We start from the raw sequence: 16,021 nt of genomic DNA on the forward strand, positions 1-16,021 counted from the left end.
TTTGCGCTTTGTACTATGTGCACTTAACCAGTGCACTACTGCCCGGCCCACGTTTCAAATCTTTGAAGGAGAATATGAAAATACAAAAGATTGTTTTAAGGAAAGTTAACTACAGTTCTCTTTATCCTTTTATTGGGGATAAAGTTTACAGAACAGTTGTTGATACATGGATAAAATTTCTCATCTCACTGTGGTAGGTGTCTGCAAAAAACTCTAGTTTTTAATTTATTTTTTAACTCTAATGGTTTAATGGTTTAAGTCTAGTTTTTTTTAAATAAATCATTTTTTTTCTGAGTGAGAATATTTAAAATTTCTCAGAACAAGCCCACATAGGCAACTATATCTCTTAAAGAAAAAGCACTTCATTTATAGTTAACTTAGAAATTAATTTCACATTTCATAACCTAGATCATATATGAACTCCAATTATGGAAAGACATAGTAGCATAAAAACATTCACCAAAATGTTAAATGTGAGGCTACATAATTATTTTTTTCATTTTTTCAGGTTTTTATGAATCTTTTGTTTTACACAGTCAAATCTTTCACTAAATGTCACAAAATAAGAATAACAGTCAGACCATTGCTAACTTTGGTCTTGAAGGCCAGGCAGTGGTGTACTTGGTTGAGAGCACACAATGTGTTACCAAGTACAAGGATCCAGGTTCAAGCCACTGCTTCTCACCTGCAGAACAGAAGCTTTACAAGCAGTAAAGCAGGGATACAGGTCTCTCACTCTCACTCACTCTCTCTCTCTCTCTCTCTCTCCCTCCCTATTTCATCCTTCTATCTCAGTTTTTATCTCTGTCCAATAAATAAATAAAATTTTTTTTAATAGCAAAAAGAGAGCAGCAAGATATCACAGGAATCTGATAAAAATCAAAAATACCATGAAAAGGGAAAACACTCGAGTGTAGAAATCTCATCTGCATGCACGTGGTGCAAAGTGCAAGGACCAGCATAAAGATCCCAGTTTGAGCCCCTGGCTCCCCACCTGCAGGGGAGTTGCTTCACAGGTGGTGAAGCAGGTCTACAGGTGTCTTTCTCTCCCCCTCTCTTCTGTCTTCCCCTCCTCTCTCCATCTCTCTGTCCTATCCAACAATGACGACATCAATAACTACAATAATAAAACAAGGGCAACAAAAGGGAATAAATAAATATTTTTTAAAAAAATAAAACCATAAAAAAAATCTCATCTGCAGAGATGGTTTCTTCTCAATCTGCAGATATTTTACTCTAGTAAGGATTTTTAAAGTCTTCATCGGATGGTGTACATAACACTAATGCTGTGCTCACAAAGTGAGAGTTTTATTGTATGGGGCCAACCCCAAGAACTAATTCTAGAAACATCAAAAAGAAAAAAGTGACTCAAAGTTAATAGAATCTACACAACCACAAATGATGGCGTGGATGTGAGGTATGTTAAGAAATACTTCCAGCTATACCTCTAAGAAAGTTCCAGCTACACGTGGTTGTAAAAGCCTATCCCCTGGATTGGAACCAATGTAAAGAACTAAAGACTCAGAAGAATTACTTTACTTAGAAATAGTGAGAAAGTGCTCTCCTAACTAGCTAGTCTGCAAGCAAAATACTGAATATTTCAGTGAGAAGCACTTACTATTTGGGCCTCAGTTCTGCCCCCCTCTTGCTTGCCAAGCACAGGTTGAGTTAGAGGTCAGCAGAGCCAGCAAAAAGGTGCACAGCAAGCTAAAGACCATCACAGAAAAGCCACTTCCCTTTGCCAGTAAATACCACGAGACAATGTTCTGGCAGAGACAGGTGGTGGCACACTGGGTTAAGTGCACATAGTATGAAGCATAAGGACCCAAACAAGGATCCAGATTCGAGCCCCCAGCTCCCTACCTGCAGGGGGTCGCTTCACAAGTGAAGCAGGTTTGTAAGTGTATATCTTTCTCCCTCTTTTTCTTCCCCCTCCTCTCTCACTCTCAATTTTTCTGTCCTATCCAAAAATAAATATAAAAAATGGCCACAGGAGTAGTGCAGGCACCCAGCACCAGCAATAACCCTGGAGGCAAGAAAAAAAGAATGTCTGGCCAGAGTAAATAGGCAAGTGAAGAGGAATCCTTTAACAACTTTGGCCCTGCTTATCATAAATCTTGTTATAAGATAAATGTTTCCACCACATGCTGCCAAATCAACCCAAATTGATAGCACTGCCGAAGGGTAAGTTTGCACTGAAACCAAGGGTTCTAGGTAAAAATGATGCTCCCATCCAAAATAAGAAATCACTCTGTGCAGACAGGAGAAAGACAAGAGCATCTCATCTGCTCCCGGCACACACAGAGCTCACTGAAAGGTGTGAAAATGTTTTCGAGCACTCATTAGGAAGAGAGGTCACATACATTACGGGGAGGCCCCCGGCGTCTGCCATAGTAGCCACGTCTGTAACGGCGCCGGTCAGCAGCATAACGGCTCCCTTCAACAGGAACTCCATCTGGCCCAGTCACATTGGCTGCTTCTGCACCCTGAGAGACAAACAAGGATGACCTCAAAGGTAAAAAGAAAGCTGCAAGGTCATATAGTTCATTGTGTAGGGCGCATGCCTTGTCACACACACAAAGCCCAGGATCAAACTCAGTACAGCATGAGAGTTTCATGACACCGGGGGAAACCCAGCAAGTACTATGGCATCTCTGCCTCTTTCCATCTGAATGGGAGGGAAGGAAAAAAGTTGACACAGGTGAGGCAAAGTCATACATGCATGAAGCCCTGGGCACTCTACAGGTCCAATCCCTGGTACCACATATGCCCGAACTGACAAGTGATCATGTGTATGTGTGCCATTTAAAAAAATACATATACATATATATATATGTATATATATATATATACATATATATATACACACACAGAATTTTTTTCCATAAGAAAGTTACACCAACTCTCCCACAGCAGCTTGAGGCAGCCAAATGTTAAAGACTAGCTAGCAGCACTAACAATTTTCACTGTGACCTCAAAAAACACACTCAAGTTTTAATAAGATGAAAAAGGTGGTTGATGTCCTGATACTAAATGCATGTATAGCTTGTTTGCTCACAGGACCTAGACTATGCTTTCTTCTTCAGTTTCTTTGGGTTCAACAGCAGTGTATATCTCTTTAAGGAATACAGTTAAATGTAATGCAGCTGTGAAAGAAGTCATGCTAGCCCAAGAGATTCCTGACTGAAAAGGCTCTGAGATAAAGCAATCCTCCTGGAAAATGTCAAAACTCATGTTGCTTTAAGAGATGCCAAAAGACCCTTCTCAGGTCCATACTGCTCTGTCCAGTTCTGAGTCAGTGTGAGTGGAACTTTTCATAGCCTGGCAGTAACAGGGAGGAACCATCTGTCAGAATACAGTTGCTACACAATGCCCCCCCCCCCCTTAGACTCTCCTATTCTGGAAACAAGTGGGCATTCCTATGTGAGGACATAAACAAATTGATAAAATAATGGGTCTAAAATGCAAACATCTCAAGACAGTGGAATTTCAAAAGAGTGTATATCTCACTACCTCATACAACTATAAATTCTACAAACAAACAGTGGTAAAATTAACCTGGAAAAAAACACACTTTTAGGGTCAGATGGGTAGCCCGGAAGCACTAGACTTGCAGGTCTGAGGTCCCCAAATTCAATCTCTAGCACCACAAGCGCCAGAGTGAAGCTCTGGCCTCTATCTTATACAAAGTTTGTTTAAAATGAGAGTCAGGTGAATTAAACACCAATACAGGCCAGCATCTGCCAATGCATGACTTTAAACTCCCCAAAATTTTCAAGATAACCCTGCGAATTGAATAAATAAAGCATTTGAATTTCTATACTTAGTGAAAATTTTTTTCATTTTTTTTCCTTTTTCCTTTTAAAACAACAGTTTGAGAGCTAAGAATATGGAATTAGCTTCTCATTAAATAGATGAAGAACACTAATTGTGAAGGGAAAGCTAATCTCTCAATATTTGAAAGTATGTCTTGGGAGTCAGGTGGTAGCTCAGCGTGTTAAGCACAGGTGGTGCAAAGCACAAGGACTGGTCCCGGTTAGAGACCCCAGCTCCCCACCTGCAGGGGAGTCGTTTCACAGGCAGTGAAACAGGTCTGCAGGTGTTTATCTTTCTCTCCCCCTCTGTCTTCCCCTCCTCTCTCCATTTCTCTCTGTCCTATACAACAACAACATCAGTAACAACAACAATAATAACTACAATAACTATAAAAACAGCAAGGGCAACAAAAGGGAAAATAAATATAAAAAAATTTAAAAAGTATGTCTTATTTTGGTGTGCATGTGAGTGGAATGAGCACACACCCAGCAGTAAGTTATTCATTCAATTAGCCACATTTGGCTGCCATGGGAAGTGGTCTATAAAACAGTTAATAAAAGGGGGCCAGGTGGTAGTGCAGCAGGTGAAACGCATATGGCACGAAGCATAAGGACCAGTGTAGGATCCTGATTCGAGCCCCCAGCTCCCCACCTGCAGGGGAGCTGTTTCACCTCTTGGGAAGCAAGTCTGCAGGTGTCTATCTTTCTCTCCCCTCTGTCTTCCCCTCCTCTCTCCATTTCTCTCTGTCCTATCTAACAACAATGACGTCAGTAACAACAACAATGATAAACAACAAGGGCAACAAAAGGGGAAAAAAATAGACTCCAGGAGCAGTGGATTCATAGTGCAGGCACTTCTTCTTCTTCTTCTAGCATTTGCCCAGTGCAGGCACTGAGCCCCAGTAATAACCCTGGAGGTAAAAAAAAACAACCAAACAAACAAAAAAGTTAATAAAAATGTTTTTCCGCTAATATAGTTATATTGATAGCTCTAGTAGAATGTTTATGAAAAAGGAAAGCAAAAGGCATACTACTAATATTGAAATTAAATAGATACGAGCACTAGTAATTTTTGCAGATACGCTTAAAAATGACCCATTAGTTCCCTGGGTCATACTTATCAAAACATTGTTATATAGTCTTAAAAAGATGCCATAGGGAGCCAGGTGGTAGCTTTCCTGGTAGAACACACATTACCATACACAAGGACCCAAGTTCATGACCCCAAACCCCATCTGCGGGGGGGGGGGGGTTCTTCATGAATGGTGGGACAGTGCTATACGTGTCTCTCCTTCTGTCACTGTCCTTTAAAAACAAAAAACTAAAGTGATCATTGGAAATGGTGGAGTCATATAGGCACTGAGTCCCATCAATAAGCCTAGTGACAATAAAATAAGCCACAGCCTTTCCAAAAGTTAAGCCAAAGCAAAAACACAACTTGGAATCTCCTTTTATCAAGACTGCTCTTAATAGTGCTTGCAAATCATAGCCAGAAAGTTCCAGTCTTATAAAAAGAAATCTCTGGCCCCAAAGTAGCTCTCATCTATCCGGAATACCATAAAGTAGATTTTTTAAAGCACACTTTAATATAACTTGGCACCAAACTAAACTGTTTTCAAATATAGAAAAATTAGATTTTTCCTTCCACAGTATTCATCTTTTATTAAAGGAGAAACTAAATGCCTTTTTATAGTCTATCCGAGGATATTTACTATGAAATTCAATAATCAAGAAAGTCTCCATAAGCCTCTCCTAGTCGTAATAATAATTAAAAAAAAAAAATCCAAGGTAATGTTAATACAGTACCTGGATACCTTTTAATGTGTAAGAAAACTCTATGCCAACACACTTTCATACCCAGCCCTCATTTTCTCTCACCTTCTCTCCTTCAACCACATCAAACTCTACAGTTTCTCCATCTCCTACACTGCGCAGATATTTCCGTGGGTTATTCTTCTTGATGGCAGTCTGCCAAGAGAAGAGAGGATTGTAAATAAAGTTGGTATCAATCCTAGTCACAGATTTCATTGCTTTCAAATTTAGTGGAGATAGGGAAGAAACCTTTTAAAATTATCATTCTCTCACTAACCTAGAACTCCAGAACCATTACTCAAACAACAGCAACATACTATAAATCTACTGCATTATTATTTCCTTGATCCTTCTTACCCTTCCAACTTCATCTTATTAAGTGGACTAAGCAGAATGTGCAGCTACTACACACTTCTGTCACACTGCCTGGTCACCTAATCATTGTGGATGAGTGCACTTAAAAGTGTCTGAGGTTAGGACTGTCATTCTTCTCATCATGGAGGGACACTACTTTCATGAAATCTTTCAAACTGAATAGAAGGGGGAAAGGCTCATAAAAGTGTAGGAGAGTAAAAGGTGGACAATGCCAAGAGAATAAGTCGTCAACAGAATATACCAGACTATCTCAGGAATGAAAAGACTACTGACAATCTTCCCTCTCCCACAGATGCACAAAAACATCAGTTAGAGAAATGACTGAACTATGATCACAGAAATAGACTGGAAGGAGGAAGAGAGATAGGCTGGGGAAATTCATACCCCTGTACTGTATCCATATGATACTCATTAAAGTTTCCCAACACACCATTACACCCCTATCTACAACCAATCCCTGCACATTAAATGGTTATTAATACAGATGCTATCCTGAGGCATCAGGTTCAGTCTCCACAAGCCATAGCTGAGCAGTGCTCTGGTCTCAAAATAATATAAATAAATATTTTTTACAAACACCCACACCTGAATGTCTGCTTACAAATAGGCCTTTCTTTTCCAACCAGTGGGAAGGAGAAAATATTCCAGCACTGCATTTCCATTTCATCATTTAGCTGATTTCTCTAAACAGTTAAAGGGGCTCTGAGTTTCTATGGAACTAGGTCACCCTTATTTTATAAAGCGATTAAGCATGTGTAATCCAGCCCTTCCCTTACTCTGAGTGGGAGGGAGAAGGGGGCGGAGAGCCAATGAGGCAGAGACCTCACCCACAGAGGGAAAAAAGGCAGCTCAGGACAGGATATACACACTGCGTTCTGAACAGTCAGTCATTGCAAAAACAGCCCCTCCCTGCCAGGTTCTTCCCTTTTTCCTGTTAAACTGGGCAGGCCCAGGCACATCTAAGTGACTCACTACACAACCCCATGGGGGCTGGAATCAGGTCACTCCCAGGGAAGCGGTGGCCACCACTACAAATGCTGGAGAAGGAAGTACTTTAGTCACCAAGTGTAGTAGTTCTCACCCCCCCACCACCAGCAGAGGCTTATTATTATTACCCTCTGGGTATATAAGCAACACTTCCCTTCAGTCTCCTATGACTCAAAAATTCACCCTATCTTTGCATCTGAACAACAACACAAATCTCTTCTGGCTGTCTAGGTACAACTGAAAAATATCTACAGTCAAGCAGAAATATAAATAATGGGAACCAAAGTAAGAGGTTGGTTCTTACACCTCCCTCCAAGCACTACACCCTGCTCCCAACACACACACACACACACACACACACACACACACACACACACACACACACACACACATAAAAGAAAACCATCTGCTTGACAGGGTCCAGCAGGTCAAGGTGCCAGTGTTAGTACCTGCTGCTCTACTCCCCTCCACATTTTACACTAAGAGCTACACACATGTTTGAGACATGCTCATTAAGAAGAAAATATACAAACCTATTCTGCAAGCCACGTTCAGAACAAGTAAGTCATTCTAAACAACAGCGTAATGGAAAGAAAAGCCAAGCTATCTGTGAAGAGAGGTCCATGTCCTCCCATATTCTACTTAAGTTCTACCTTTCCCTCATATCTGAGGGCTTGTGGGCTTTCTGAGCAGGGCATGTGTTGATCAAGCCTCACTGTAACAGGAGTGAGGGTGAGCTGGGAGTTTTCAGATGAAATGCACACCCTTGCTATCATGTAACTGTGCTTGAAATTAGAGCTGTAGTATTACAGGAGTTTTAACCAGTGGCTGCCCATATCAGCTAGATGCCTCCACCCCAACATTAAGGAGGAAGCACAGAGCCTGGAGTAGGATGCTAGTGGGGACACAGCAGGGTGTGTATGCATGTGCGTGTTGTGTTTACAAAGGACTCAAAGACTTTGAGAATTAAAAAGTGGCAGCCCAGGTGGTAGTACACGATGAGCCTACAAACATGAGGATATGAGTTTAACTCCTGACATCACATGTGTCAGAGCAAAGTTCTGATTCTCATTCTCTCTCTCTCCTCTCCCTATCACAAATAAGTAGACCCTTAAAAAAGAGAATTAAAACGTAGCCTAGCTGAGTATTACTTCATTCCACGGCAAAAATAATACTTTGAAGTTACAGAAGAGTTTACTCCACCAACCTGAAAATGTGGAACTAAATTCTCACCACAGTAAAATCACAAAGATTTTAGAGTAACCCTCTTACCTGATGTACAAATACATCTTCTTTGGTGTCATTTCTGTTGAAAGATAAGAAGTTCACAAGTAAAGACACTGGGGGTGTGGGAACATAACAGAGCAGATGTTTCATGAGTTTACCCTGGAGGTCACAGAATACACGTCTGTGTTTATCCCCTGAACTCCTCTCAGATTTCCAGAAGCTGGTCACTACTCAATGCACTCCTACCTCACTCCACCACATCACCACTGTGCTCAGGCCCAGTGATATGGATCCCACACGCAGAAACATCCCTTTCCTCTCAGCTCCCTCTAAATCATGCGGTTTGTAATCAGAGCCCCAGATTACCCTCCCAGCAAAGCAAAGCAAGACAGTTAAAAGGACAGGGCACAGCTGTGAACTAGGCTCTCCTTACAGTGAAACCTAAAACAGGCCCCCACACACACACCACCACCCCACGCTGATACCCTCCCCCCCCAGCACCACTACCATTGAAACAGACTAAGAAGCAACTGTAGGATTTTTTTTTTTTTAAAGAAATAGGAGAGGGGAAGAGTTGGAGAGAAAAGGATGGTATCTTATGAAAGCATCCATTAACTCCCAAACAGCTTGCAGTGGCATTCTCACTCCTATATGGACAGGAGTTGCCCGTGTTTAAAGGGAACACTGTGGTTTCTACACAGGGCTTGGACCAGGCCCCATTTACAGATCCAGCTCAATTACTCACTCATTGTGTGACCTTACAAAAGCTGTTTAACCAGTCTAATTAAGACTCCATTTCTCCACTTGGGATATGACATCTGTGGATGGACTCAGCTACCCCAAGGTTCTTTCCACTTTTGATTTTTTTTTTCTCCCCATCCCCTCCTGACCCTTCTAATGATCAGATTAGATTCTTCTGATGGCCACATTAAAAAAAAAGTATGTACCACTGTTTTGGAAATGTGTTTTGATTAATATTTAATGGCCAGTACGTAGAGCTGAGAAATTCCAGTGCTTAGAAATCATAAAACTTATACAAGTCATTAATACAGGTATCACAGAGGATTTTAAACTGCTAGGGTCATGACATAAAGTTATTTAAAATACACACACATACCGATTTATAAATCCATATCCGTTTCTGACGTTGAACCATTTGACAGTGCCAAGGACTTTGGTGGCTGAAATAGGATTAAGCAGATAAATTAGTATCTGACCTACAAAGAGATAAAGCGCCCATCACTGAGATTTTGATTGCGTTATATAAAACCTAAACATACCCAAGGAAGTCATGAAAAGCAGGATTCTGAAACGGATTTGGGGAAAGAAAGTGAAGCACATCAAGAGATCACAGGAATATAGCTTCCAGAAGACAAAGTCTTCCTTCCCTGTGAAACTTTTCAGTATATTTATAAAAGAGTGTTCCTAAGTATGGATCAATTCTGCAAGAATTAAACTGGGAGATACTAATTCTGGACACATTTTAAGATGTACTTTAAGAGGCAAGTTTTGGCACGGGGGAAAAAATTACGTGCCACAAAGAGGGAACACAATGAAAGAACTGCAGACAGACGAAGGGACAGACCAGTGACTCTACTAGGGTGACACACTAGCTCCTGGGAAATAGCAAATCTACAAGACACAAAGACAAGCCTGGGTGCCAGATGAGGACCAATCAGAGGAGTCAAGTGCAGTAACAGAATTGATGCTATTTCAGTCCAGCTCTGTACTTTAACCATCCTGAGACATGACACAACAGGTCTTTTCAAACCACAGGGATGAACTTGGGCTGATTTTATAGTTTGCCCTACTCTCTGCAGCCAGTAGAAAAATCAAGATGGTATGTTCTATAAAAACCCCCTTCTTGGGAGTCAGGCAGTAGCACAGTGGGTTAAGCGCACGTGGCATGAAATTCAAGGACCAGCATAGATCCCGGTTCGAGTTCCCGGCCCCCCACCTGCAGGGGAGTTGCTTCACAGGAGGTGAAGCAGCTCTGCAGGTGTCTATCTTTTTCTCCCCCTTTGTCTTCCCCTACTCTCTCCATCTCTCTGTCCTGTCCAACAACACTGTCAATGACAACAATAATAACAACAACGATAAAACAACAAGGGCAACAAAAGGGAAAAAATAACCTCCAGGAGCAGTGGATTCGTGATGCAGGCACCAAAAAAAAAAAAAAAAAAAACAACCCTTCTTTGGCAGGATTAGTTCTCATCACAAGTGGGTCCACCAGGTTTTGAAGGAAAGCAAGAGAAGGAATGCAAGCAAACAAGATGATTACTGGGCTGGTCCTCTCAATTCAAGTGTATGCCAGCCAAAAAGTACAGTTTGAGATGTTTCCTTTGAATCAGCTGTGAGTGACAAATTCTGTTCATCTGGGAAATGTCTATATCTGAATTTAGGAAGTACATAAAGTAATTATCACAGCTCAGTGAAACTGGAAATATAATAATAGAATAGCTTAAAAAAACTTTGGTAGAAAATGAAAGGAACCATTATAATTGTCATGCTGCCTCTCTATGAAATGCAAACTTTATAATTTCCAGGGATAAACAAAAAGGATTGGGTAGGGGTAGATAGCATAATAGTTATGCAAAGAGACTCTCATGCCTGAGGCTCCCAGGTTCAATCCCCGCACCACCAAAAAGCCAGAGCTGATTAGTGCTCTGGTGAGGAAAAAAAAAAAAAATGAGAAGAATTTAGTTTTGTTGTAGTTGTTTCTAAATTGAAAACTTAAATAGTAATATGACATGCTTTGTTGTGTGCAGGGTCACTTCTAAGTTTTGTTAACCTGAAAGACTTGAAGAGGTACTTTAACTGTAAAAAACAAAGAGCACATGCTGATTTTCAATGATGTACACATGAAATCAATGTTATAATGCAAAGATCCTTCAACAAAAAGTTAATAAGGAAATATAGGAAAAAGAAAACTCTTATGCCTCCAAAGTCATACACTGAGCGATTTTCAGCTCTGCCATTCTTATCTGAGCATCAGAGCAAAGGAGGGGAAAAAGTGTTTTGCCTTACATCCAAATGTGAAGACAATGGACCTATTTGTGAGAAACCGTATGTTTTTCTGTACACATCACTTTAAATGATGTGTTTTTTTGTACCTCTTCTCATTTGCCCCAAATTAATGACCTAGGAAGACACAAAATTAGGAACTGCTTTTGATTCATTTTCAAGTGTCTGGCACTGCCAAACAAGTAAACCCTAATTGGGGCAAAAATGATTTTCAAGTCAAACTTCAATCCAAGCTACGTTATTTTTACTCCCTTACATAGATGGGTTTGTTTTGTTGTGTGGACCTGGATCCCTGGCATTTCACCACTTTTTTATTCAGATAGTGACAGAAAGAGACACCATGCAACTGAGTTTCCTCCAGTGCTGTGGTGGCACCTCCATATGGTGCTGGGTCACATAGGCCACAGACACGGCAAGGCAAATGCTCTACCTGGGGAGCTCTCTGGCACCTCCTTCACATAATTATTTAACTTGCCAATTCCACAAATATGTCCCATGATCAAAGTCACTCATTCACACTGAAGTCATACACCAATTTATTTGCTTTAAAGCCATTACACCAAGGCAAAGCAGAGCAGAAGACCAGAGGCTTCGATGATGTTCACCAGAGCTTGTGCTTCCCTCAGGTCAACTATTTCCTCTGGCCTGTGGCTATTTACTCTTAAGTTAAAGACTATTATAGGGGAAAAAGAAAGAAAGAAGAAAAGAAAGAAAGAAAGAAAGAAAACAGAATGGGAGAACCCCAAAGCAGAATTCTCTTTTAGTCAGCACTGTGCCTGGTACACTTTGAGAACCCATGGGTTTACCTGGCAAAGAAATGAAGAACACAGAAACTGCTGGACAGAGACAAACAGGGTTGAAATATCAAACAGAAGCTGAGCCTTCATTAGGAGAGATGGAAAGAAGTAGGGATGATGGAAGAGCAACAGGCTCACCGGCAGGGATGTGGCAAGGCTTAACAGCAGTTATTGGTTAAGAGAATTGACTTCATCTACTTCCTTCACCCGGAAGTTTAGTTTAGATCCAGGAGGATACGGAATCAACAACAACAACAAAAACCTGCAAAGCTTTGTTCAGATAAAAATACAGTGTCTGTGGCGAGGGAGATGGTTCAGAGTTTAGAGAGCAGGATTTGCAAGCCTGAAGCACTGAATTGAAGCCCAGGGTGCTAGCACTTCATTTTACTCTCTTGTGAAAATGAAGAACATAATTGAAAATAGGTTTCATTGAGAAGGTATCTTTACACTGCTTTGGAAAGCCCAAAGTTGACTCTCAGATATTTGCATGGATGTGTTCCAAGAAACACCTGTTGGAAACACTATCACAGGACAACATTGACTACTAACCTAAGGCAACTCTGAAGTCTAGCTGAACTGAGGACTATTTGTTTCTTAGACTACGCAAATTACATTAGCCTCTCTTGTTTGGCAGTTACAGAGCTAAAGGGGGGTAAGTAGAAAGTAGCCCTCCCCAAGGCATGCAACATCAAATCCTGTCACACTGTGTTCCCGCAACTCCCCAATCTTCTCTATGGGGGTGGATAGACAAGTTACCCTAAAACTTGTCAGCAAAGTTACCCTAAATACTGACATTTTCTCTCAAGCTTCTTACATCATCTCCTGACTTTCTGATTTAAACAAATAAAAATTATAAGTGTGTGTGTGTGTGTGTGTGTGTGTTTAGCTTTTAGAGTTTATGCCCAACCACATCTGGGGGTCTGGGAGGTGTGTTTGTGTGTGTGTGTGTGTGTGTCTTTTAGTTTTAGAGTTTATGCCCAACCACCTGCTTTGCAAACCTGCTTCAGGCGTCACACTGGATGTTACTTCTGGAAACAAAGCTAAAGTGTGTGACCGCAGGATTTTCCCACACACACCCCCCCCAACTTAAATAAATATCCTTATCTTCTTTATTTCCTTCCCTAAGTTGCAAGTCTCCGGGCGGACCGAGGACTGGAACGCGTGTCATGCTCACATCCCATCCCGAGGCTGTGCAGCCAGCAACCGCACCAAGTGCAGGTGTCCCCACCGCCCCTCCACAGTCCCCCCGGTGCCGGGGGAGAAGAAACCCAGCAGGGGCCCCGGTGGCAGCTACCAACACAGGGCGGGAGGAGGTGGGGAGCGCGCGGGCAGGATTGCAACACCGCCCCGCCGGCATGTGGCCGCCTGCTGCTTGGCGCCCTTCCCGCGCCCATGTGGGAAGGGCATCTGGGACAGACACCTGAGCCCGCCCGGCCAGCACCTTGGCCCCATCTGTCTCCTCCTTCCAGCACCAAGCTCAAACACCTCCCCCACCTCTTCACAAAAAAAATAAAAAAGGAGAGAGAGAAAGGAAGAAAGAAAGAAGAAACACAGAGAGAGAGACAGAGAAAGAGAGACAGAGAGAGAAATGCAAAGCCCGGCTCCCCGGCTTAGCCCAGATGCCGGGCCCAGGGCGCCACGAGCCCCGCGCCCACGTGTCTGTCCCTCCCCAGCATCCGCGTCCATCCGCCGCTCCAGCCCGGGGGACCAGCAGACAGACAGTCCCGCCCCGGGGTGACAGCGCCACGGCCCCCCAGCGCTCGGCGGCCGGGCCGGGCGGGGCGGGGCGCGGGGCGAGCTCCGCGCGCTCACCTGCCGGGGCGCCCGCCCCCAAAGCCCGGCCCGGCCCGGCCCGGCCCGGCTCGGCCCGGCTCGCTGCGACTGCGGCAGGCGCCCCCACGTGCTCGCCCCCCGCGGACTCACCGAGAACTTTCTTCTCCGCGTCCTCGCTGCCGGCCGGGACTGACGAGCCGGGGGCCGCGGGGCCGGGGGCGGCGGGGGCCGCGTCCCCAGCCGGGTTGGCGGGCACCGCGGAGGCGGCCGGGGTGGCGCCGCCGGCCGCCGGGCTCTTGGGCGCGGGGTCCTGGGCCGCCTCGGCCGGAGCCTGCGGGAGGGAGGAGGAGGAGGAGGTGGTGGTGGCCTCGCCCGCCTCGCTCATGCCGCCTCCTCTGCTCGCTCTCGGGCGCCTCGGTGGCGGTTGGTGGGCGGTTGGCGCGGCGCCGGCGGCCGGGCTCGCTCTCGGAGGCCGGGGCGGGGCGGGGCGGGGCGGGGGGTTCTCGCGGCCCGGGCTGCTCGAGCTCTCGGGGCTGCGCGCTGGCTCCGGGGCTCCGCGCGGGATCTTACTGCCCCAAAAATGGCCCCGCACAAGTTTTTCAAGGCGGCGCACCGGGCCCGGGAGGGGAAAGGGCGGGCGAGGGAAGAGGGTGGGGAAACTTGGCTCCAGACTTGGGCACCGGCTTCATTAGCATTTAAAGGCGCCCCATGCCCTTTCCAACCGAATCACCCTCCTCCTCGGGCGACCCGGGGTTTGGTGGGGTTCAGCGGACCCCCCTCCCGAGGGCCAGGCTGAGGTTTGCCGGGTCGCCTGCTCTTAAATTTTGCAGAGATCGTCCTCGACCCTCTCTGTGATGGAGAGCGGTCCAGAGGCCCCCCCAACACACACCTGAAATTAACCCAGAGGGGGGCGGTGATGCAGGTTTCACTGCGCCCACGCTTCTTTGCAAGCGCGAGTGTTTTCCAATCCCTGGCTTTCATCTATCTGTTCGCATGTGTCAAACACGAGCAACTATTTTCTGAGGCGGCAGTGGAGCATTTGAGATTAGTTGGGGTGGGGGGGTAGTAGACTGTATAATGGTTATGCAAAGAAACTCTTGCTTGAGGCTCCCAAGTCCCAGGTTCAATCCCCCACACCACCATAAGCCAAAACTGATTAGTGAGTGCTCTGGTTGAGAGGAAGAGAGGAGAGAGGTAGAGCGATTTGTTGGCAGCAGCTGGGGGGAGGGGTGGCACAGCCCTGAAGTGCAGGACTTGCCAGCAAGAGATTCAGATGCTCTGGATCCCTTTCTAGTCCCTTTTCTCCCTGTCTCTGCTCAGAAAATAAGTGAACCTTTGGGCTGGGGAGGTAGCAGAATAGTTGTACAGAAACACCATAGTTCTCCCGAGGTTCCAGCATCTTGAGTTCAGTCCCCAGCACAATTATAAACCAGAGCTAAGCAGTGCCCTGGCAATAAATAAGTAACAACAACAAAACAAAAACAAACAAAAACCAAGACTATTTGGTAACTTACTTCTGGAAGATAATTCACATAAGAGTAATTTCCTCTCTGAGCACAGGTGTGGAAGCTGAAGACCAAGACTCAGAGGACCAATGCAAATATCAGAGTTTACATAGATCTGATAGCAAGAAACTAGGAGTCATTAATTTGCATTTTGTGCTATGTTTTTTAAAAGAACCAGCTACACCCTCATCCTACTCTTTTGCTCCTGTGGCCTCTACTAGCTGGTGAAAGCTTTAGCAGCTGAGTCCTCTGAGCCTCCCAGGATGTGAGGGACAGAAAACAGGACTTCCTTAAACATTATTCCCAGTGTGAGGCTTCTCCACAGGACCAGAGGAACAGTGGTTGGTGCTCAAGAACTGTCTGGACTATGGGGTGGTGTGTGGTTCTTTGCCTCTAGCATTCAGACAGACCAAGATATAAATTTTGGGGCTGCTTTGCATTTACAGAATTAACTTGGGCCAGACAGCCAATATCCTAGAATTGAAGTTTTCCTCTTTGATGAGAGTTTCACAAAGATAGTATGGAAACTAGTTGAGAAACTCCTGTGTAACTCCATGTCAGAGCTCACAAAAATTCATTTTTAATCATTACCAACTTCCCCCAAATCTCTTCTTCCCACTCCCACCCCCCAATTATGTCCTGTGGTTGCCTGCCCCACATCAGGAAAGCAATGATCAAGTGTAATTCATTCTGTAACCGGAAAGCT

At 44.3% G+C, this 16,021-nt stretch overlaps 1 protein-coding gene across 2 annotated transcripts in view; it reads right to left on the minus strand.

Annotated features, from left to right (window-relative positions):
- YBX3 (Y-box binding protein 3) overlaps positions 1–14,441 on the minus strand; it is a 30,035-nt gene extending 15,594 nt beyond the window's left edge. Inside the window, exons 1-5 of one of the 2 annotated variants that reach the window (XM_060194392.1) lie at positions 13,961–14,441; positions 9,334–9,397; positions 8,262–8,295; positions 5,694–5,783; positions 2,364–2,486 (exon numbers count right to left, since the gene is read on the minus strand). In XM_060194392.1, coding sequence (XP_060050375.1) covers positions 2,364–2,486; positions 5,694–5,783; positions 8,262–8,295; positions 9,334–9,397; positions 13,961–14,195 — 546 coding nt within the window. In that variant the 5' untranslated portion in view covers positions 14,196–14,441. The remainder of the gene's footprint in view (positions 1–2,363; positions 2,487–5,693; positions 5,784–8,261; positions 8,296–9,333; positions 9,398–13,960) is intronic. The other variant, XM_060194391.1, reaches the window with a different exon arrangement.
- Positions 14,442–16,021: the final 1,580 nt, after the last annotated feature.

The sequence above is a fragment of the Erinaceus europaeus genome, chromosome 7, assembly GCF_950295315.1.
Source record: "Erinaceus europaeus chromosome 7, mEriEur2.1, whole genome shotgun sequence".
In the NCBI taxonomy this organism is placed as follows: domain Eukaryota; kingdom Metazoa; phylum Chordata; class Mammalia; order Eulipotyphla; family Erinaceidae; genus Erinaceus; species Erinaceus europaeus.